The following is a 23,023-nucleotide window of genomic DNA, read 5'->3' as shown; positions in this document are numbered from 1 at the left end:
TTTAAAGCAAGGTCTCGTTAAGTTGCCAAGGCTTGTCTTGAACTCACTCTGTAGCCCAGGCAGATCTTGGAACATGCCATCGATGGTGTTTTGTGCCAGTTTTGATGGTCATGGACTTAGCCTCTGAAACTGGGAGCCCCGATAAACTCTTCTATCAGTAGCCTTGGTCATGGTGTCTTCTTTAGAGCAATGGAAAAGTAGCGAAGACACTGTTCTCCTGCCTCAGCCTCCTGAGTAGCTCAGATTACAAGTCTAGGTTTTAGACCATCTTGAGTGTAGTTTCTTCACATTGTAAGTGTATCAAATCACTGGAGTTAGGTCTAATGAAAATATACAGAGGACCGGCCCAGGTACCTTCCTCTTGGCATGTCTAACGAGTCTGTTCTCCTCACTCATCTCCTTTTCCTCCTTTCCTTTCTATCCTGCAGTGTGTCATCCAAGGACTCATCTCAAAGCAAAATCATCCGCTTCACTCTGGGTCAGAAAAAGATCTCTAGGTTAGCAGTCCTGTGTGTCCTACAAAGCATGGTTCAAACCCAGCCCAGTCTTCCTGTTTCCTCCTCCCTGGCTGACTTCCCTTCTGATTCCCATCCTGCTCTGTGTCTCCAGTTGCCCGAACGCAAACATGCTTTGGCTAATGGTTCAGTGTGGGGAGTTCCTCCAGTGGCCTTGGGTAGGGGTGTGTTTATGTGTATGTGTGTAAGTGACTGGCTCCAACGGGATGTTTCTCACTGTATTGATTTCACCTCATTACCAGAATCCCATTCATAGGAGGAGGTGAGTTTCCGGGTAGTTGCATAGCAATTTTACGATGAATGCATTTGCTCCCTGCTCCATCCCAGCCCTAATCCGCATCTCCGCTCTGTGTGCAGTGCTTTGGCTATGGTCACTGTGGCTCAATTACTAACCGGGGGTAGGGTTCCCTGTGAGCCGAGATCTGAAATGTGAATCCACAGCAGAAGGCTGTCGTGTCCTGTTTTTGTTTCTGGATTCTCCTGCCCACCATGGGGAAGTTGCCTCAGTTTCTCGGAAAAACGAAAACAAAACCCAGCAAGCTAGTCTGCAGGCATCCTGTCCCCGAGCCCTGGGATGCATGCTTGGGTGTGGGAAAACCAGGTACATTGTAACATACACAGATTTGTTTAATGCCTGCAGCCCCCATGAGGTAATGAGGTAGGTCATAGGAATAGCCCCACTTTGCAGTCATGGAAACCGAAGTTTCGCAAGAGTGACATTTTCTCCCAGGCTACACAGAGGATGGAAGAGAGCCCAGGTTGCTTTGACCCAGAACCCATAGGCCTTACCACCCTTTCTTTCTCTTTATCATGCTGCTGTGATGTTGGTGACACTTCTGTGTCAAACCTTACTGCTCCGGCCACTGGCTCAGCCTTGTCCTTCACCCTGTCCCTGTGGTCCCCGAGTGAAGCCACACGGGGGTTGAATCTGCCCCGTGATGACCAAAGCTGTGTTCATTCCTGAAAGGGAATGAAAGCTGACGGTTAATTTCATCCATGTACAGATCTGTGACCAGCTGCCCCCTCTGCTTTAGGAGATGTTACCATCAGCTTCTTTTTTTCTGGAAATCTTGTGAGGGAGAAACTGCGTGGCGCCATGCCTCCGTGCACAGCCTACACGTGTTGTCTGTAAGAGAGTGCTCCCCCTGTTGGAGGAGGGGAGGCTGCAGCAGGAGTGGACGCCCCTTCACCAACAGGCTGATCCCACGGGATCTGAGCATCCTGGGAATGCATAAACACGTGAAAGGAAAGGGCAGCCTGGAGGAACCTGTGTCTGCTCCTGTGAAACCCAGCGCTCTGCCCTGAGAGACGAGAGAACAGGAGCTGGCTGGGAAGCTGTGCGATTGGAAGCGCCTGCCTGCTGTGCACTGGTACAGATGCTGGAAGGAGGCAGCCTGGAGAGAGGAAGAGCCGAAGACAAGGGCGCAGCTACCCAACCCCTAGCCTATGCCCAGAACAGAGCTCCCAGCCTCACCCTCGGCCAAGGCCTGGCTTCCAGAGTTGTTGCATCCCTCATCAAGAGGGTTTTGAGTGCATTTGTCTCTGCTGAGGCTGCACTCTTGGACTCCCCTCTTCCCAGACCTTACCCCTGGGTATCATTGTCAGGACTGAGACGGATTACTGTTAAGGAGAGCAGTAAACTCTTGATTGGCGAGAGAGGCACCCGCAACCTTCTCCCCTCCCAAGAGCTTGGAAGACGGGCGCCTAGCCGACGTTTAAATGCTGTTGGGATTCCTGCCGGGACTAAGTATCTTGATGGACACCAAGAATGTCCGGCAGAGTGATAAGCCTCGCCCTTGAGTGTGGGCCTCATGCATTTCTGCTGTCCATGGTGTTGTCACCCCTAGCACCTTCAGCAGAGTCACAGACATTTGCCATGTTCTTACTACTGGAGGCAGGAAAGCATGTTGACACAAGGGTACACCATGACACTTAGTGCTACCTGGGTAAATGATGCCCCCCCCTAGGAGCACGCTGCGTCTACCTTGCTTCCCACAGCGCGTCCTGGGGGCTTTGTAAAAGGCTTTCACGGCTTTAGAACATCGTCGGTGCTCAGTAAGTTGCAGAAGCATGGGTGATGTTGGTCTTCAGGGCTGAGCTAGGTATAAGGCGGCCAGGCGGGGTGGGTCCCTGCATGGCCTCCTTGGGGAGTGGAATTAGTGTGGTAGTCAGTCCCTCTGCGTAGCTGCTGAAAAGCAGATGCTGTGGAAATGAGAGATTTAGCATTCAATCACGTCTGGCAAGAAAGCGTCTCCTGTCCCGGGCTCCCCACCCGCCGCATATGCACACAAGCTGCTGTGCTTCCTGGGAGGGGCACCCCTCTGCTCCCCCCGGCCTTTGAAGTGGGTTGCGGGGGAAGAACTGCCCTCTTCCCTTCAGCACGTACATACAGCCCGTGGAGTGGGGGCACAGGGGGCTGTAGACTCCGTGCCGGGGCTAAGTTCGGTCCTCTGCTTGGCTCTCCACACCGTGGAGAAACCGACCACTGTTCTCACAGCAGCAAGACCTGCGTCTCACCTTCTCACAGCACTTCCCTTAATTTTTTTTCTCTCTAAAGCCCCATGCGTGTCTGGGAAAACCCATCTGTACCTTCTGTCCGTCTGAAGCTGGATGGGAAATGACTGTCAGTAGAAGTTCTACTGGTAGAACTTCCGGCAACTCTTAGTGCAGTGAACGGCACAGGGCTGGTCCGCCCGCCCGCCTCCCCACTGCCTTACATCAGTGAGGCTGTGTGGTGGGCAGCCTCTGCCATAGCCACCTGCAGCTGTTCCTACGGGGTCAGACCCAGCTCTTCAGCAGGGCAGGGTTCTAATGTAGCTGGCATCACGTGCTTCCAGGCTGGGGTCGATCCAGGCCCCCCTGACACACAAGGATGTTAACAGTGATGAGCTGCAAAATGCTTAGCCAGAGGCCACCGCCTGTGTGAGGCCATGGGCCTGTGTCACTGGTGGCCTAGGCATACTCTTATTTTTAGCTCCAGCTCTGCTCTCGGCCTCCTTAATTAGTGCTTCGGCCCTGAGGGATTAGACAGAACCCAGGCTTCCTAGTATGACCCACAAGATGGTCCCTCCTTCTGGTCCTGTTCACTTCCCCTGGCTGGTTCCCTCCACTCTGTCCCTCAAGAACTGGCACACTCCAGCTCTGTCCTCCACCCTCTCTTAGTGTGCTTTGCTTTTGAGATAGGGTCTCACTTGGCAGCCCAGGCTGGGGGTAAGTCTGGTTACCTACCTCAGCCTCACCGAATCAGGGCTACCGGCGAGAGCCCGCACCTAGCCATACTTTGGTGGCAGACTGTTTGCTGTACTGCATACAAGGCGGATGCTCTACCATTGAGCCAGCCCATTAGACCCCCCTTCCAGATCTCACAGAGCTGCCTTGGCTGACCTTGAACATTCTCTATTCATCTGGAATGGCCTCGACCTTTGGCCCTTCCCACCTCAGCCTCCTGAGTATCTAGAGTCAGAGATATGAGCCACCGTGCCTAGCTTCCCCTCTGGACTTTCTGCGAGCTCTCACCACGTGCGGCGGCCTTTGTCTTTGGAGCCTCTGCCTACATTCCCTTCCGCCACAGATCTGGGTCTTGCTCTGGGGTCTTCCTTTTCATCCCCTTCTGAAAGTTGTCACTTCATTTCTGTGAATTGTCTCTGCACCCATACATGTGTTACCTAGACGCTAGCTGGGGGCAGCCGGCTCCTTCGGATCCAGACAGTCTAGTCCTGCCTCCTGCCTCCTGTAAGCCAGTGGAGTGGCCTCCTGTGACCATCCAGCTGCCTTAGGACACCATGGTTGCCTTTAACTTTGAAATCCTGCACTTGAAATCTCATACTTCTGAACTAATTCCGTTAAGGGGGCAGCATACTGTCCCAAGGGGTGCCTTGGTTTCCTTGTGGCCAAGTTCCCACTTATACCACATCCATTCATAGTCTTTGTACACCATGTGGTGTCCTAGTTAATGTGACTTTGGTTGTAGATGAAACACCATGACCAAAATCAAGTTGGAGAGGAAAGGGTCTATTTGGCGTATTCTCCCATCTCACTGTTCGTCACTGAAGGAAGACAGGACAGGAACTCACACAGGGCAGGAACCTGGAGGCAGGAGCTGACGCAGAGGCCGTGGAGGGGTGCTGCTTACTGGCTTGTTCTTTATGGCTCAGCCAGTCTGCTTCCTGATAGAACCCAGGACCACCAGCCCAGGGATGGCCCCAACTAAAATGGACTGGGCCCTCCCACATCCTTAATTAGTAATATCGCTTAACTAAGAAAATGCCCTACAGACTTGTCTGTATCCCAGTCTCATGGAGTCACTTTCTCAGTTGAGGTTCCCAGCTCTCAAATGACTTTAGCTTGTGTCAGGCTGACAGAAAACCGGTCGGCGGTGGGGGGGTGGGGTGGGGGGTCTTGCTAAAATCTTCAGCTGGGTGAAAGAGGCTTCAGATGACAAAATCTTCCGATGGATGATCTTCAGAGCAATCGTTTCCAGCATCAGAGGAGCCATGGCCACCATGAGGAATCCAAGACTGTGCTTCTTAGTCCCAAATGAAGAGTGAGGCACAAATAACCCAGAAGTCTCCCCGAGTGCAAGTTCTCCATCACAGACAAGATAGTTTCTATTCTGGAATGTTCTTTAATGAGAAAAAGAGCCCTTGCTTGACAAAACCCATCTTGCCTCTTTGCAAATGCTGGTCTCAGATACTGATTTTTGTCCTCCTCCTTTCTAGGCCTTTAGGTCCATCCGCTTCCTTCCTTGTCTGATTCTTGCGATTCCTTTATGATGCTGGGTGTCCTTATGAATCTATGCGAAGCAGGGAGGATGAGAGGGGAACTCGGTCGGTGGCACCAAGTAATTACAACAGACTAGGTATCAAGTCCCATTTCAAAAGGACAGCCATTCGCTGGGTAGATACTTTTCCAAAGCTATAGATGAGGAATATGAATGTCAGATGTGAGGCTGGCTCCGAGTCCTGTGGGTGGGAAAGCCTGCTTTCTGTCCATCACCGCCTCCCAGAAAATCAGAATGACTCAGGGTTGGCCGACCTATCCTCTGCTTGGATGGCTTGCTTCTGTGCTTTCTCCTGCGAGCACAGTGGAGACTCTCTAGCAACTCTGGAAGGATTTGTCTTTTCCGTCTTGCTGCTGGGTGCTTCCCTGGTCTTCACAACCCACTACTGAAGCCTGCACCATGGAATACCCCTGCCGTGACATCATCTTGGAACAAGCCCATTGTCCTCCTCCGTCCAGTCCTCTGTGTGGGGATAAAGACTTCCGCAGGCCTTGCTGCTCAAGCCAATCCAACCCAAGAGCCCCGCACACACACACACACACCCGTGTGTACCTGCTCTACCAAACCAGGATGATTTGCAGGACAGCGCATTGATTGGAAACAGGTCCAAGCGACACTAAGGACCCATCCCTGGACCTCCTTGACCAGCTGTACTGACACATCCAGCCCCCACCCCAGACACCGGGACTGTACCAGGCGTCTCTTTGTGGAACTAAATTTCTCCAAACTTAGAGGTGGCAAATTCACAGAGGTAAATGCTCCCAGGACAGTAGGAAGCAGTGCCTTCAAGACCCACTGGCTGCCCAGGGGAATAGCAACCCCCTCCATGCACCTCTCCCCGCTTCGAGTGAGGGGACCCAGCCAGCTCTTTAACTGGATCGGTTTTACAGTCCTCTCTCACACCAGCTCATGTTCGCTGTGGACTCCACGACCATCTTTCTTGCTGAGCCAACAAGAAAAAGTTTAAAGCATTCGCTGCTTACATCTAAAATGCTTCCAGACTCCGGGCTTCTTTGGTGCTCACCGAATCACATTGAAAAAGAAGGCTGAAAGCTTTATGAGTTGAAAATTCAGGCTTATCATTGGGTCTAACACTGGTCAGCCAAGGCTCCGGTTGCTTTTAAACACGGCTCAGTGGGTTTTAACTGAAAGATACAACTAAATATGTCATCATGTATTCGTCTTTCAACTTTAATTATTGGAAACAGCCTGCTTAGTTAAGTCCCTGGACCCACATTCTGACTTGAGGAGTCTTTCCTCTGACCTCTCCAGGGAACACTCCTTGACATCTTTAGACACACTAGAAAGAAATCTGGCAGCTCTACTTTCAGAACCACCCAAAACGAGGTTTTACTTAAAGGGAAAGTGTGCATTTGTCTTTAGACTAACTGGATCCTGCTGTTTTTACGGATGGAATTATGACTTATATGTTGACTGTAGAGGAAAGTTCAGCTTCAGCCTCAAAGGGGATGCCACGGGGGCAGGTTGTCAGGTATGAAAGCTAAGTGCCTAGCTAGAGAAGGGCTGGCAGCCAGACCTCAGGTTTGCACCACAGATGTGCTGGGTTGGAGTGGTAGCATTTGCCTTCTTGCCGTTATAAACTCTGAATCCTTGCTTTAATGCCTATGCACATGGGTTAAGCTGTTACGCTCCAAGATGGATGGGTCGCTCATATTGAAAAGTAAGAACACCTGTCTCAGAGGATAAAGAGGATGAGTTTTATATTTTTCATCAGCAAACTTACAGATTTCCCTTCAAATTTCCTCTTTACTCAAAGGAATCGGGTTCCGTTTTTTTGTTTTTTGTTTTGTTTTTTTTTGCCATTGAGCGTCCCTGGGGTCATTACGAGGCTGTTGGCTGTGTCCCACCGTTGACTAGCAGTCTCCACAGACCCAGTGTCTGAGTTTGTTGCTGTTGTTGATCGCCTGCATGGTTGCAGTTCTTTCTGGGACACTACTGTACGCCTGAGACTGACTGCATCACTCTTGGGCCTTTGCATTTTAGACTTCCGGGTCCTACCGCAAGGGTGACTGCTGCAGGCAGCGAGGCCAAAACGCGGGGAGGGTCAGCTGCTGCCAACAACCGACGCAGCCAGAGCTTTAACAACTATGACAAATCCAAGCCTGTCACCTCTCCGCCACCACCGCCACCACCAAGTAACCATGAAAAAGGTGAGTCATTGTCTCTTAAGTCCTTCATCAGTTTTTCTTTCCAGCCAACCATCTGATTCCTTTGGGTGGGATCAAAACCAACCTTGCAAACAAGATGAACAACTGTGGGTTAAGCATGCACACGTTTAGCAAGAAGGGCGTTGTCAGTGGCATTAATATGGTGGGGAAGGTATCGTTATATTCACAGCCAGCCAGCCAGAATATTCTTTGTTTGGCTCTGGCCCATAAGATGCTTGGCTCCAGATAAGAAACGGGATGCCATTTGAAATTTGAGATTAAATTTTCATAGAATATATGCTGTGCTTTAGAACGGTTTGGGGGAAATACACACGTTGGGGCCTATCAGAGATGATGCAAAGAGATCATTATTAGGAATACGGTCATTTTCACCTTTGAAAATGAGTCAGCATCTGGCTTACACATAAGAAGCAGACAGCCTTACTTCTGGGGCTGTGATGATGTAATGGTACGTGACGATCTATGCTACTGAGCTTCCGGGATGGAGGGAAGGCAAGGTGACTGGCCCCATGGACGACCTCCACCGAAGGCAGTAAAACACACCTTCACTCGTGTAAGCCTGCAAGACTTTTGAGAATCTGAGGCAGATTAGATGGCTCTCCAGTGGAAGACGGGCCCCGCCTACCCGCCTACCAGGTGGAGAGGCTACAACACACAGCTGAGTCTCTCAGAAACATTCCCTGTGGTAGTGTGGAAATGTCCTAGAGCTTACCCCGGATCATGTGACTCCATCCTCCTGAGACACAAGCATGCTGCCCCTCCATCCCTGACGTGGCTTAGGAGCCCAGGAGCTACCCCCCCGTGTTGTGCATGAACCCCGTCCCGTCCTATCTGCTCCCCAAGCCGGAAACACTTGGGTCAAGGAGCTTGATTCCCTCTGAGAGTTTGCTAATAGCTACTTTTTCCCCCTCCTTCAAAATATAGGGGCGATATTTTTGATTTTACAGGGCTAATTTAACTTAATTGCTAACGTCTTATCCAGGATGGATGGACCAGTGGCATCTATGAGATCCCGCCCCAGGTTTCTGTCACGTACAAAATCAAGGGCTTTTGTTTAGTCCATGTGGTTTTTCGGTCTGTTCGTCTCACTTTTGTGGTGCTGGGGAACAAACCCAGAACCTTGCCATGCTAGGCAAATGTTGTGTCACTGAGCAAATGCCCGACTTCCCCATGCCATTCTTTATAAAATTGTGCCTGGAGGGGTTGGGGAGATTGATTGGCAGTTAAGAGTCCATGCTGTTTTTTGCAAAGGACCCAAGTCCTATTCCCAGCACCCAGTTTGGACATTACACAACCACCTGTAACTCCAGCTCCAGGGGATCTGACATTCTCTGCTGGCCTCTGAGCTCTTGCACTCACACGCACATACCCACATACAGACAGACATACACATAAATAAAACAATATAAAACTTTAAAATCCCATAAATCTGTGCTTAGAATACAAAAATCACATCTGTTTGCAAAATGGTACAAGAGCACATATTTTTAAAGTTCTCTTTATATTTCTTAACAAGCAGCAGTATAAACCAAACTGCACATGCCCTTTCAGAACTTTCACACGCCGAGCGTTGGTGGTGCACGCCTTTAATCTCAGCATTTGGGAGGCAGAGGCAGGCAGATCTCCGTGAGTTCCAGGACAGCCTCCAAAATAATACAGAGAAGCCCTGTCTCGAAAAACAAAAACAAAAACAAACAAACAAAAAAAAACCAGAACTTTCACAGTATGGCCATATAAATTCAACACACACACACACACACACACACACACACACACGTGGAAAGTTTTGGGTTTTACCTCAATAAGGAAAAACTATTTTCTTTTTAGTTCCTCCTGTATCATAGCTCATTTATTCCCTCTTTTAAAGGGATGTATCTAATATGTACCAAAAAAAAAAAAAAAGGTCCTGGCTACTTGCCAGAAGCAGGGAGGGTGAAGTTGCTGGGGGATGAGGACTTTGAAATAAGACAAATGGTTTTAAGGTACCGAACTAATAAAGCCATTGGGTAAATCTGGCCTTCTTCATAGATATCATTGTGCCATCAGTGGCCTGGCATAGTAGAAACTCCTTTGGGTTTGTCCTCTACCTATGAGGTCCTCCATCACTGAAACACTGTGAAGGGGGAGAGATGCCCAGCTGCTCTTGCCGTTGTCCTGGTTGCCATGGGGACCTGTACGCTTCCTGGTGGGCCTCCTCTGGTTTTTGTCAGCTACATCACCCCCTGCCCTCTCCTCCCTGTCGAGAGACATTTAGATGACCTTTAGCACTTTGTCGTTTCTGAGTTCCACTGGGCCCATTGATTAAGGGCGTCCATAAGCATGCCACTTTGTGGTTGGGGACAACTTTGGGTCAGTGGTTAGAACCCGTGTCCTGCACTAGGATTCTGACGTGGCACCATGCGTCGAGTGGATGGAATGAATCCAGTGATCTTAAGTCCTGAAGAAGGGAATGTGGCGGCACCTCTTTGATTTGCTTGTGACCATGAATGGAGACTAGCATGGGGCTGGCATCGGGCCGGTTGTAGGAACTAAGGGGCTAAAATGCTGCTTTCCAGAGGTGCACGGAGAGGGTAGTGCCCATGAGTGCCATAACAGAGAGATGCGTAGAGTCGTGAGTGCAAAGATGACATAACCAAGTCTGCTCTGGGGGGAGTCTAAAGTGACACTGCATTGCTTTCCCTTAGGGCTAGGATGGGAGCACAGGAAGGTGAGTTGCTCTAAAAAGCAAAACTTTTCTTGGTATTGGTCTGGATGTTGATCTAAGAACAGATCTGCTGCGTTCACTTTTACATTAAACTCAGTTCGGTAATGGACATTTCCGAAGTTGCCACAGTGATGGGTAGGCGTTGTTGGTTGTTCTGGAACTGTGACCCGTTCCAGGGATTGCTGAGGATAACTGCATCTGGATGCAGCTGCAGAATTACTGTGATCCTTGGGCTGCATCCATCATGGGGAGGGGCATGGTCTCAGAAGACCAGAATCAGGTATGTACCAGGAGGCCACTGTTGCATCCAAACAATGCTCCAGGGGATTGTCTAGGGATGGAGCTCTGTGCGCCCAGGTTAGGCTGTCAGGCTGGACTGAGCTACCACACTCAAAGCCATCGCGGGGCTCTGGAAGAGGAAAAGGCCTGGCCAGCTAAAAAGCCACACTTGTCTGGGAGGCCAGACTACAAATGTCTGGAGAAAGGTTTTTCGTCTCCTGTTAAAGCCAAGGCAAGTACTTTGAAGACATGACTAAAGTTGAATTCATGGCCTTGCTACTTCCCAGAAGTGTGACTCTGGCTATTATGCTGCCTACAGATAGCCGTCGCGGTACATCTGCTCCCTTAAAGACCATCTCAGGCCACACTGGTGCCACTGTACTTGGAAGGCTGCAGACAGCCACTGCAGGTCCCGGCAGGCCCCCCACCCTCGGGTGCGTCTCCACAGGGTGGGCTCCGCAGCACGTGTACTAAGGTCTCAGCCATCCACGTGCAAACCCATGCTCGCCAGTCTCTGTCAACGCCACTGGAGCTGCATCTCTTGAAATAGCTCCGTTACTTCTGGGCGCATTCAGTATGAACCCCAAGTTAGCAGCCATAGGCCTCAGACAAGCCCAAAGTGATGACGTCCTCAAGAGGCATTCATACTTTATTGGTAGTTCTTCCCAGTCCCAAGGTGACTGAAGAGTCAGAGGCCATTTCCACCATGAGCAGTGGCTAGCAACTGAGTGGCTTTCCATCTTTGTCGGGCTTCCAGGGGGACAGTCAGAAAGGTCACCCCAAGGTCCTATTCATACACACATAGTGGGTTTCTTTAATCCCTCCCCACCGGCAAGTCTCCCCACTGCTCAGAGACTCAGCTTGCTGCTCAGTGAATGGTACCAGCAGACCCTTGTCCTCAGGAAGTTACACACAGGGTGTTCTTGCTTGGATTTTTTTTGTCCTAGCCCAATCCAAATTTGGTGTCCCAGTCACCTCTCTATTCATTGTAGACATTTCCGTGAAGAGTCCACCTGCCATTTCCTCGTAGCTGGACTTGGTTGGCATCACGAGTGTCACTTTCCCGGCACCAGAAACCCAAAGCGTAGCCTGTTAATGTTCCGTTTCACCAGTGGGGCGGTGGGGGCGGTAGCTCCAACAGGAGGTTTCTTCTTTACGGCTTGACTTCGCACCATAGCTTCCTTTGGCTCCCAATTATGGGCAGGGTCTAACGGAATAGATGAAAAGTCCCCGTATGCGTGGAGGCTCACCACTCCCAAACAGTGTCCAAGCTCATGTAGTCATTGCATAGTGCCCACGCAAGCCCAGTGAGTACACACGGGTGACTGGGTAGTCGTCACAGAGATCGTGTTCATCATCTCGGGTAGCGCTGGTAAATTCAGAACTCTAGATCACTGTTTCTCTCTGTCTGTCTCTCTCTGTCTGTCTGTGTGTGTGTGTGTGTGTGTGTGTGTGTGTGTAAGTGCACACATTGTAGCGTGCATCTGGAGGTCAGGACAGCCTCAAGTGTAGGTCCTCCCCCACCCCCTGGTTGAGATAGGGTCCCTTCCTTACTACCTACAAGCTTCCAGGGATTCTCCTGTGTCTACCTATAATCTCACTGTGGAGACACGGGCGGTTGCAGATACTTGCTACTGTATCTGTCTTTACCTGGCTTTGGGCGGCCGTAGGAGCTCAGGTCCTCATGCTTGCCTGGCAAGCACTTTTACCCATTGAGGCGTCTCCTCGACATTATTATGGGTGGTGGCGGTGGTTTAGGAGCCCCAGAACAGTGTATGTGTACCAACCAGAGCGAGGGAGAGAGTAAGGAAGGAGACAACACAGAGACAGAGCCTTCCACAACGTCCGTGATTGGCAGCTGTGGCCTGTGGGACACAAGTGCCAAAGTACAGCCTTTGTCACTAGTTTTCAGATTCATCATTTTTCAGTGGCCCTTTTGTTAAGTCCAATAGATAGCCTGAGTTGCGAGAATATGGAATGTTTTCCCATAGGACCAAATGATCCAGTTTGCATTTTCAGTGTAATTTACTCCCCGTGAACCATCCTTGGAAATAGAGGTTACTCGTCGCTGATTTGTGTCATACTGTTTGTGTGTGATAGTTAATTTGAATTTTTGGCTATTAAATTTTTAGAAACAGTGGGGACTGGCGAGACAGTTCCATGGCTGAGAGCACTGCTGCTCTTTTAGAGGATCCGAGTTCAGTTCCCAGCACCCACATCAGGCAGATCACACTGCCTGTGACTCCAGCTCCAGGGGATCTAATGCCTTCTGGACTCCACAAGAGCTCACACACATGTGTACATATGCCACAGACACCCATATACGCTTAGTAAAAATAATAAAATATAAAACTGTTTCCTCAAAAGGAATGGGGTTCATTGTGACGTTTCTCGTGTATATACATCAGTGTGCTAATTCTTAAAAAAAAACTTTGTTTTTATTTTGTATATGTATGCATGTTCTACATCAGAGCAGGGGCCCACCTGGTTCTCCTAAGGTGAAGCAGGTCGCTCTGTGTCCTGAGCCCATTCATTGCCTTTGCTGTGATGGGAAAACCATAGCATTTACCTGGAACAAAAACTGGAGTGCGTGGTCCTCAGCCTGTAGTAACTCAGCTTGAGAAAAACAAGACTTTGAGAGAAAAATCAACAAGCCCACAGCTGTTTTGATTACTGAGTAGTTCAAGACACTGAGCCTCTGCTGCCCTCTGCTGCCTGAGTCTTGTGATGACAGCTCATCTCTGCCTAGCTTTTTTTTTTTTTTTTTTTGGTTGTTTTGTTTTTTAACTTTAAAAAGTCATTTCACTGTCTTATGTATGGGTATTTTTCTGCATGTATATCTGTGTACCACTCATTCCTTGGTGTTTGCAGAGGTCAGAAGAGGGTACCAGATCCCCTGAGCACGGGAGATGATGCCCTTTTTCTGTGCTGTCACTCATGCATTAGTTAGGTAAGCTGTCTCTCTTACGAGTCAGGATGGCTTTGTGTCAGGTTAAGTCCATCTGGTTCAGAGTCAAAGCCGGAAAGGGTGGGCAGCCGGGATGGGGGTGACTTGTCCACACAAGACACATGCAGCACGACAAGGACTCTCTCGCCCATGTCATACTATGCCAGGCCTTTGATCCCTTAGTCAAATCCAAGACATTTCATCTCAATGCCTCCAAAGAAGTGTGCTTCCTTCCCATAGAGCATCTTCCAACCTAGGCCACAGGAAGTTACAGAGGAACCCTGGGGACCCTCTTTCCTCTGAACTGCTCAGCCTTGAGCTTGGTGAGACTCACTGTCATCCCAGGCCTGAAAAGTGATACTTGCAGATTCACGGCTATGTGCTATTTCCCGCAAACTTGCAGGCTGACCGGATATTTCTACTAGGTGTGCTAGGCTTGCCAATGCGTCTGGGGTCGTGGGGAAAGACCACAGTTATCTCCGCGTGGTCCTTCTTCTGCCAGCAATTTCTTCCTGACTGTTCTTATGTTGTTTAGATGGGATAGGACGGCTGAGGTATGAAAGCCCACTGAGACCTAGCCTCTGAAAGAGGCATCATGTCCTGTCTTCTTGGGCCCACATTGATGAGGGTGGGACACAGCTTCAGAGTCATACTGAGGAGAGCATGGGACACAGACAATGAGACTGGAGGCTCTCCCTAATCCATCTAACACAACAAATGAGTCTGGCATTGTAAGTGGGCATCTATTTCACCTGTCAAGGTGGTAATGAGAATATCCTCAGCTCTTAATGTGGGGTTTCCTACAACTCTGGGGGGGGGGGGGTAGGAGGCTTGCAGAACTGAGGAGCCAAAGCATCCTCAGTTACCCTAGGCCATAGGCTTCTGAGTGACAGAGCCAAGCAGCTGCCGAGAAGAGACTGTGCTGAAAGTGGCACTTTGCAGTCGGGTGTCTTCGGCGGTGGCCCCTGGTCTCAGTACTCCCCCCATCCCTGCTTCCTCTTGCACAGCATCCAGCAGGTGTGAATTGAACATCCCACTTGGTTTCAGGACCCCTAGGGGTCGTGTCCGTGAAGGCCCCGTGACCTTGGATCATTTGACACCCTGAACTTCAAGTACCTCTGCCTTGCAATGGAGTGAGAGGAGAACCAGTCCTATGCAATAGGATATTTGCTCAGTCAATGAGGCCGAGTGTGCACGGTCCAAAAGGATCAAAAGCAGCCAAAGCTAAAGGATGCTTTCAAAACCAGGGGTCATAGGGGCCAGAGAGATGGCTGAGCAGTTAAGAGATCATGCTGCTCTTCCGGGAGACCGAAGGTCAAATCCCAGCACGGTGTCAGGTGCCTCCGAACTGCCCGAAACTCCATTTCCCAGGAGGTGGTGCCTCTCACCTCCATGGGAACCTGTATCCACATGCACATAGAAGTTTTTTTTTTAATCCTCAAATCCAAAGCAGGGCCCTGGAACCAGAACGACCTGTCCCCAGAGGGCATTCCTAGCAAATGAACACTTGCCTTCACTTGGTAAACATCAGTGTGGTTAACTTTTGCTTGTGGAATCTTAGAAATGCAGCTTATTGATCGGTGAAATGTCCCGGTGACTGCTTGCTGTGGAGGGGGGATTTAAGACGGAGGCATTGATTGAGAAGAGCAGGCGTGGGAGGCACATGGGTCCCTCTCATAGCTGGAGCACGGAAGATAACCCTTCCTGTGGAGTTTTAAGGAAGGGGGACTTCACGAAGAGAGGTGACCGCTGACGTTTGTCCTGCAGTGCTTTAGAACAAAGGGCTCTCTGATTAGCAGACATTTCTCCATGTGTAATTTTATTTTCTAACTCTGGCTTTGCTCATCACCCCCAAATGTGGATACTCTGGTTATCTTAACATGTCCAGACCCACAATTTGAAAAGTCCTTCTGTGTTGTTCCTGGGGAGCCGGGGACCAAAGTGTCTTTGGGTAGATTAAGGAGAGCATAGATAAACTGATTAAGCTATACACGGACGGGCATGGACACAACTTAAGCCTGACTCTCTGGCCTTGGGGGTGTTGGTCAGCAGGAGTTGGCTCCGTCTTGGCAGTAGAAGTGGCCACTGCTTGCTGCACACTGATCAGAACTGTTCAGTCTCATTAGGGAGCCCCTCAGATCACCTTCTGGCATGAAACTTTCCACAAATCATCAAACAACCAAGGTGGAGGCCGGCTTCCTTGAAGTCTCTCCAGACGCTTTGGCACACTTGCCTGTTGGTAGGGCTTAGCTAAGCAGAGAGCTTTGGAGGCCTGCAGCAGGGCTAAGGGAGCGCTCCAGACTCTGGGGGCAGCACTGGGACCCACAGCTCACCCCCTGCTCCTTGTCGTGAACCCTTCCTCATGCGCGCATTCTCCGTCTGTGTGGGTGACTCCCTGGTACCAAGAGGAGCGGGGGGTTTTCAGACAGCCGGTTTGTCCGCAGCCTGTAAAGGCCTCTGTGCCTTCTGCTCAGCCCTGCCAAGCAGAACTTTTGGGCAGGGGTGCGCATAGCCTGACGTGGTTGCCACTGTCTGTACCTGAAATAGGGTAAGTGTGTACAAGAAGCTGAATTTGTATTGGGTGTGCACGTGTGTAGGGTGTGAGCATGCTCTCCAGACAGCTTTTCACTGAGCCTAGAGCTAGGCTGGCAGCCAGCAACTCCTGTGGTCCCTTAAGTATCTGTCTCCCCTGGCCCAGTGTAGGGATTGGAGGTGCAGGTGTAGCCATGCTCAATTCTGGGGATTTGAACTCAGGTCCTCGTGCTTGTATAGCAAGCTCTGTCCCACTGGGCCACCTCTCCAACCCTGAGAAGCTGATTTTTTTTCTTAAGTTTTGAAATCATTTCTGTGTAATTCCGTATGGGTGGAGGGTGTGTGCTGATCAGAGGACATTTTGCAGGAGTCAGTCCCTCCTCCCGTCATACAGATCTCAGGATCAAACTCAAGTCATCACACTTGCTGGCAACTGCTTTTTTCCATCCTCCAGAGCCCAAGTTTAAATTCTTAATGCACTCTTTGTAATTTTCTTCAGCGACCACGTGTGGCTGGTGGCTCTAGTATTGACCAGCTAATAGTTTGCTAAGCAGTTAGAAAGTGTGTCTGGAATCTGTCATTAAAAATTACTTTTGGGGGCCAGATATAGTGGCACACGCCTTTAATCCCAGCACTTGGGAGGCAGGGGCAGGTGGATCTCTGTGAGTTTGGGGCCAACCTGGTCTACAGGGTGAGTTCTAGGACAGCGAAGGCTACACAAAGAAACCCTGTCTCAAAAAAATTAAATAAGTAAGTAAATAAAATGAAAACTTAATTTTAGGGTGGGGAGAGGTGGAGATTTGGCTCAGTGATTAAGGGTACTTGTTGCTGCTAGAGAGAACCTGAGTTTTGTTCCAAGCACCCACATGGTAGCTCACAACCATCCTTAACTCCAATGGCAGTGGATCCAATGCCCTCTTCTGCCCTCCTGGGTCCAAATGGCAGCCCATGATAGCTAATGAGTGAAGCCAACCAAAACCATAAGTGTATGTAAAACTATGAGATTTGGGAGGGCTTTAAAAGTTATCTGTGCCGTTCTCAAGTGTGTACCTTGTTGGTAACACTTCATGCTCAGTGTCAAAAGCTCCGGTATCCTGCATCATCTGGTGTGGAGTAATATTCAGTAGCCATGTACCAAATGCAGGCATGAATGAATAAATGTAAAAATGAGAATTTAGGGATGACTTTTTAGTCACGTGTTTTATGAAATGTCCAAAAGAGGTAAATCTCTGGAGACCGAAAGTGACCTGGCTGAGGCTAGGCCAGGGAAGGCCAGGGAATGGGGCGGGGTGGGGGGTGATTTCAAGTGGCCGTGGAGTTTCTTTGTGCTTTGATGAAGACGTTTGAAAATGAGATTGTGGTGCTGTGCACAGTTCTGTGTCACTGAAAACTTTTGATGTGTGTGTTTTATGTTCTGGTGGTGAGTTCCACCTCTCAGCGTGGTTTATAAACAGCTTGGTATCCTTTCTGTAGCAAAGCAGGTTTTCTGACTGACGTTCTCCCTCCCTGTGGGGTTGGTATTCAAGCACCTCCCCTTAGTTCTCCATGATGAACTGGGTTGCTTTGTCTTCAAGGATGGCTAAGACTTTTTGATCTTCATTGTATCTATGTTACCTTAATCCCTTTTTAAAGGGGTGGTGTCCTGAGTGTATTATACCAGAAACACAGGCGGACACGTTTGTGTCTTCCCAGTGTTAGAACTTATCAAATGACAAGTCATAGCATTTAGTGGTTTCAGTGACAGCCATTTGTCCTATAATCCCGTCTACCTTGCTAACCTGGCCGAGATGAACACTGATTCTCTTATTACAACCTTAGTGACTAATGTCTCTCACAGCACATGGTAAATGTCTATAAAACTGTACATATATGTGGATTGCAGACCCAACACAAGTTAAAGCCACAGGGCACAGATGGTTTCAGAGGTGGGAAAGAGTCTGTATTGATGAGGCAACGACCAGATCCGTGTCAGGAGGAAGCTGCCAGTGGCCTGCTAAGGCCGGGTTTCAGAACAAAGCTGCAGATTTCAGGTGCGGTGTACACACTCAGAACTGTGTGCAGGAAACTGGTGAGAAGCAGGAAGCCCGTCACGGTTAGGTCCAGACAGCAAACATGTAGACGGGCGGTCTAGTTGGCCCCATCAACAGCAGCCAAGCCAAAGCTCTAGGGATGACTGCGGAGTCCTCTGTGGTTGGCCCATGATGTACACAGTGTACACAGCGCCTTCGCAATGTTAGGTGTCCTCCGTTTTATGGGGTTCCTTGGTCTGGCTTGTCCAGTAAGTTTGGGGACTGGTTTTACTTACACGATTTTAATATGTTTCCTGGTAGTCTCGATGTACCCCAATAATCTTACAGGGTGGCCCTCATCTATTCCTAGAATTCAGTGTGTCAGTCTGTGCTGGAAGAGTGGTACCCAACAAATGGTTCAGGTTCCGGATGCCCCCAGGGACTGTAGTCATTCTTAGCCCTCAAAGTGGAGCCAAGAGACACTTGTAAAATGGAGTCTCCGAGGGCAGTGCACAGCCTGAGGAACCATCTACAGTGTGGAGGAGCTTAGAGTAGAGCCTGGGCTCACCAGGTGTACGAATACACGCCCTTCCTAGTCCCAGGCCCTTCCTAGTCCCAGGCGGTGCCGCTCCCAGGAACACCTCCTCGGCAGTAAGTGGACCCCTGAGCAGGTAGGTAGCTGGTGTTCCTTCAGAACCCACAGCACCCGGAGCATCCAGGGCTGCCCGGGCATGAGCGAGGGCCGGGGTGCTCATCTTTTGTCTTCATCTGGACAGGCACGGGACAGCTTCCTGCAGGTAGGGGAGCCGCTGCACGGAGCCCACTTTCTCCGTCTTCAGCATGCAGCAGAGCTTCTGGGGTCATCGGGAGGTGCCTGGCTGTTGAACAGCAACGTGGTTTTCTGCGGTTTGCGGCCCAGGGCCCTGTGGGTTTTCTCTTGGAAAGCACATTTCTTTTGGAATAGCTTTGAACTGGTCTTTTTCTTCTCCTTTTTTTTTTTTTAAGACAAAAAGAATGCAAAGTGGTGATTTCAAGGAAGCAATTCTCCTCCTGCCCCTCCCCCTCCTGCCCACTCCCTCATTTTTCATCCCTTTCATCCTCCTGTTCTTCCTTCTCCTTTTCTTCTCCCCTCCTCTCCTCTTCCTTCCCCTCTTCTCATCCTTCTCTTCTTGCTCTCCCTCCCCCACCCTTCCTTTCTCTTCCCCCTCTCTCTATTCCCTTCCTCCCCCTCCCCTCCCCTCCCCCTGCCTCCCCACTGTCATAAAGCCTGCCCGTGTATCCATAGCGCACGTGTCTTATAGCTAATTTGAGGTCCTGCTTTCAAGGCAGTGGGCTGGACAGAGAGGCGCTGTGATGTAGCAGTGGCTGCCCTTATTACTGAGTCGCCCTTAGGTGCCTGGAAGAGATGTTTTCGGTCTTTGCGTGTGTGTGTGTGTGTGTGTGTGTGTGTGTGTGTGTGTGTGTGTGTGTGTGTGTGTGGTGTCACTGAGTCCCTCCCGCCAAAACCACCCAGCACCGTTCTGTCCCCTGCTTTTAGGACGGACAGAATCTCGGGCTCAGGGAGGTTGGACAGCCTGCCTATCACATGACTGGCAAGGCCCAGAGTTGAGACTAAAACCAGGTCTTCCATGCTTGGGAGCCAGTCATTTCTATTTGTTTGGTTTGGGTTTGGGTTTTTGGGGGTTTTTTTGAGACAGGGTTTCTTTGTGTAGCCTTGGCTGTCCTAGAACTCGCTCTATAGACCAAGTTGGCTTCAGCTCACCAAGATCCGCCTGCCTCTGCCTCCCGAGTGCTGGGATTAAAGGCGTGCGCCACCACTGCCCAATGCAAGCCAATTTTTTTTTAAGTATTTTATGTTCATGGGTGTTTTGAGTGCATGTTTGTCGGAGCAGCGCGTCCATGTCTGGTGCCTGTGAAGGCCAGAAGAGGGCATTGGAAACCCCGGGACTGGAGTTGCAGATGGTTGTAAGCGGCCATGTGAGTGTTAGGATTCAAACCGGAACTCTCAGGAGGAGCCTCCAGCACTCTTAACCAATGAGACATCTTTCCATCCCCCTGCCAAGCCAGTTTTGACAAGATTTGCTAGCTGAAGAAACCCAGACATCATGTCAGGGACTGCGCAAGTTGCTGGAGGGGCAACTGGAAAGAAAACTACAAATATTAGGCAATGGCCCCAGCATTCCGGTCAGACATTCACAGGAAGACGAGTGTGGGTGGAGTCTACGGGAGGGGAGCAAGTTCATGCTGCCCAGGAGCTTGGAACTTTAGATCCCCATGCCTCAGCCTCCAGAGTTGGGGATACAGGTGTGCATCCCCAAGCCTGCCTGCTTTATAGTCAGTTGTTATGTTAGACGACAAATAACCAGCTCTAAAAGGGATCAAATCCAGGTCTTTGCACACGCTACGCCCCAGCCCAAGCACATAGGCATCAGAGTTCATTGTGTGATTGTCACATGCTGTATGGGCGACGTGATGTGTAATCCCCATCTCTGGTTTTCATGACTTCATGTTGCCACCATTTTTTTTAATTGCCTTAATGGCAAGGTAAGGAAGGGCTCAGGAAAGATTTGTAAGCTGAAAGCAGTTGCAGCCAACAACTGTGACTTGCCAGTGTGTGCCCAGTGCTGTGCTTAGAACACAAGAGACAATGTGTCCAACTATGTGTGTGGAGCACAGGGGACAGCCCTACTGCACCGAGCAAGGTAGCTCTGCTCCCGGGAGCGCACAGTCTGCTTAGGGGCCGGGGAGCCCTGTGACCCTGTGGGAATATCTTTATAGAGCTCTAGCAAGAGCGTCCCGTCTAACCTCACGGGAGTTCAGCCAGCATCCTGGGAGAGGCGAGGCCTGATCTAAAAGGTGAGTTAACTGGGAAGAAGAGAGTATAGAAAAGTGCTCAGGGAGCTTGAAGGGAGGAGGCAGAAGGCAGTTGAAGATGTGTGAACAAGAGGCTGTCTGAAGCAGGTACCATGACAGACTGAACCACACCCACCCAGCACAGTGGCTCTGGACGCCTGGGTTCTGTAAGGGTGGGAGCAAGCGTGTCCGGTTGGAAGATCTGAGAGGGCAGACTCCGAAATGGCATTGTGTGTCTCCTGAGTGGCTCGCCTTGGCACCTCTTGATGGCTTCCAAAGTTGTCTTGGACAGTGGATGACCCAGTGGCCCCCACAGACCAGCCAGTGAGGTGCTCATAGTCCAGCAGGGCTGGAAAGAATAGCTGAGATATGCCTGAGGAGCAGGGAGAACTTTCTAGGCTCGAGAGTGAAGAGACAGTGCTTCCCTTTCTGGTTTAAGAAACTGCTGGCTCACTGGTGACATCATGTCCCCATGACTGTGGTGAAGATGTAGCTGTCCTGCACAGAGTTCCCACAGTCATTGAAGTGATTCTGATTGGGGAGGCAGGGAGTGTTACTTGGCCACTTCTAGGGCAGACAAAAGGCTGATTGCCCTTAGGTGCTCACATTATAATGTGGGATTTTAATAGCTACTCAGCTCTCTTCTATTAAGGACAGATCAGCAAACTGTCTAAAGTAAGGAGAGCTTAGGGCCAGTGTTTCTGAAATAGGAAGAAATGAACATGGGATTTCCACCTGGAATCTTAGGGATGTTTCTGCCTCTGCCCTTGCAGAATAAGTGGGGTGGGGTGGGGTGGGAGTGTGGCTGTTGTGTGCATCTGAATAACTTGAAAAAAACTTCCTGCTTTCGGACACCCACAGCTTTGAGCAAATATTTACATTCCACTTAAGTACACTTGGACTTTAAAATCTGTGCTGCTCATTACGAAAACATTTAATGACTGAAACAGAGAGACTTTTTAAATGTAGTATGTTAGAATGCCTCCTTCTCCCTCTCAGTTCCTGAGGCCTGGTCACTTCTGATCTGCAGGCCCCCTTACCCTGACACAGACATACTCTAAATGAATGAGTGTATGCATCAGTGGATATGTCAATGAGGATATTGCGATGACTGCCATCATGAAAACACCCCTTTAGTTTCACTGAAGATCTCTCCCCTTCCCCCACCCCTACTCTTGGGAGCATGTTCTTGTGGGCATGTTTCCTCCAGCCCTGGGATAAATATAAGAAGCCATGGGAGTGGGAGGGAGACCAGCAGAAGGGGACGACAGAAGGTGTGGAGAGTGAATGTCAAGAGGTATTGTGTAGAGTCTGGGGAGAAGGCTCAGTGGGTAAGAGCCCTTGCTGTATACAAGCATAAGGACCTGAGTTTGAACCCCCAGCACCTGTGTAAAGGAAATCTGGCATGGCCACACATACTCTAGTAACTCCAGGAGCAGAGGCAGCATTGCTGGGACCTGCTGGCGCCAGCCGAGCTCTTGGTGCAATGAGACAACATCCTTGAGAGAGTAAGACAGAGACAACAGCATGGCACCAGATGTCATCCCCTGACCTACATTTATGCATTTCCTAGTATTCCACATGGATGCATATATCACACACACATTCTATATGCATATAGATAGATAGATATGTCACAATGAAGCTAATTGTGATGTATAATTAATATATGTTAATAAAAATAAGTTTTAAATATCCTGGGACCCACACTGCTCCTAGTCCCTTCTGTGCCCAGACAGAGGCCCTGCAGAAGCCCACACTTTATATAATTTGCTCACCCAGCACATTCCACCAGACTTAACTTCCATGAGCGGGAAACTTACTGGCAACTTGGAGAAAATCTAGACTGAACAGACCTTCGGTGCAGATTTACTGAAGGCAAGGAAGGGCAGGCCGTGTAACCTGAGTTGTCCGGGGTAGCCCATGCATGCCTGGCCGCCGTCTGAAGACTCTCCGAAGCGATCCTGCCAGGTTTATTTGGTTTAGCCCCCACTCCGGGAAGCAGGCCTCTTTCTGGGCGTGGGGTTGTCGAGAGAGCAGCCCCTCCAGGACTCTGGCTGGACAGCTGCAGGATACATGGCATTTTTCTCTCCCCACCTCTGTATTGACAGCAGGTTTGAATCACTGGGCCCTGTTTTATGTAACATAGCCAGGCCAGGAATCGCTTGAAAAACATTTAGGATGCCTAATTGGATCTTGTTTTCAATAAAGGGGA

The 23,023-nt window shown here is 49.9% G+C and overlaps 1 protein-coding gene across 1 annotated transcript in view; it reads left to right on the top strand.

Annotated features, from left to right (window-relative positions):
• Nav2 (neuron navigator 2) overlaps nt 1–23,023 on the top strand; it is a 347,498-nt gene that overhangs the window by 160,961 nt on the left and 163,514 nt on the right. The window contains 2 exon segments of the mRNA XM_013122863.3: nt 429–497; nt 7,300–7,466. Of these exon segments, the coding sequence (XP_012978317.2) occupies nt 429–497; nt 7,300–7,466 (236 nt within the window).

Source organism: Mesocricetus auratus, unplaced genomic scaffold (genome assembly GCF_017639785.1).
Source record: "Mesocricetus auratus isolate SY011 unplaced genomic scaffold, BCM_Maur_2.0 Super-Scaffold_100030, whole genome shotgun sequence".
NCBI lineage: Eukaryota > Metazoa > Chordata > Mammalia > Rodentia > Cricetidae > Mesocricetus > Mesocricetus auratus.
The sequence above is the reverse complement of the archived record's forward strand: the minus strand, read 5'-3'. Positions and strand labels throughout refer to the sequence as shown.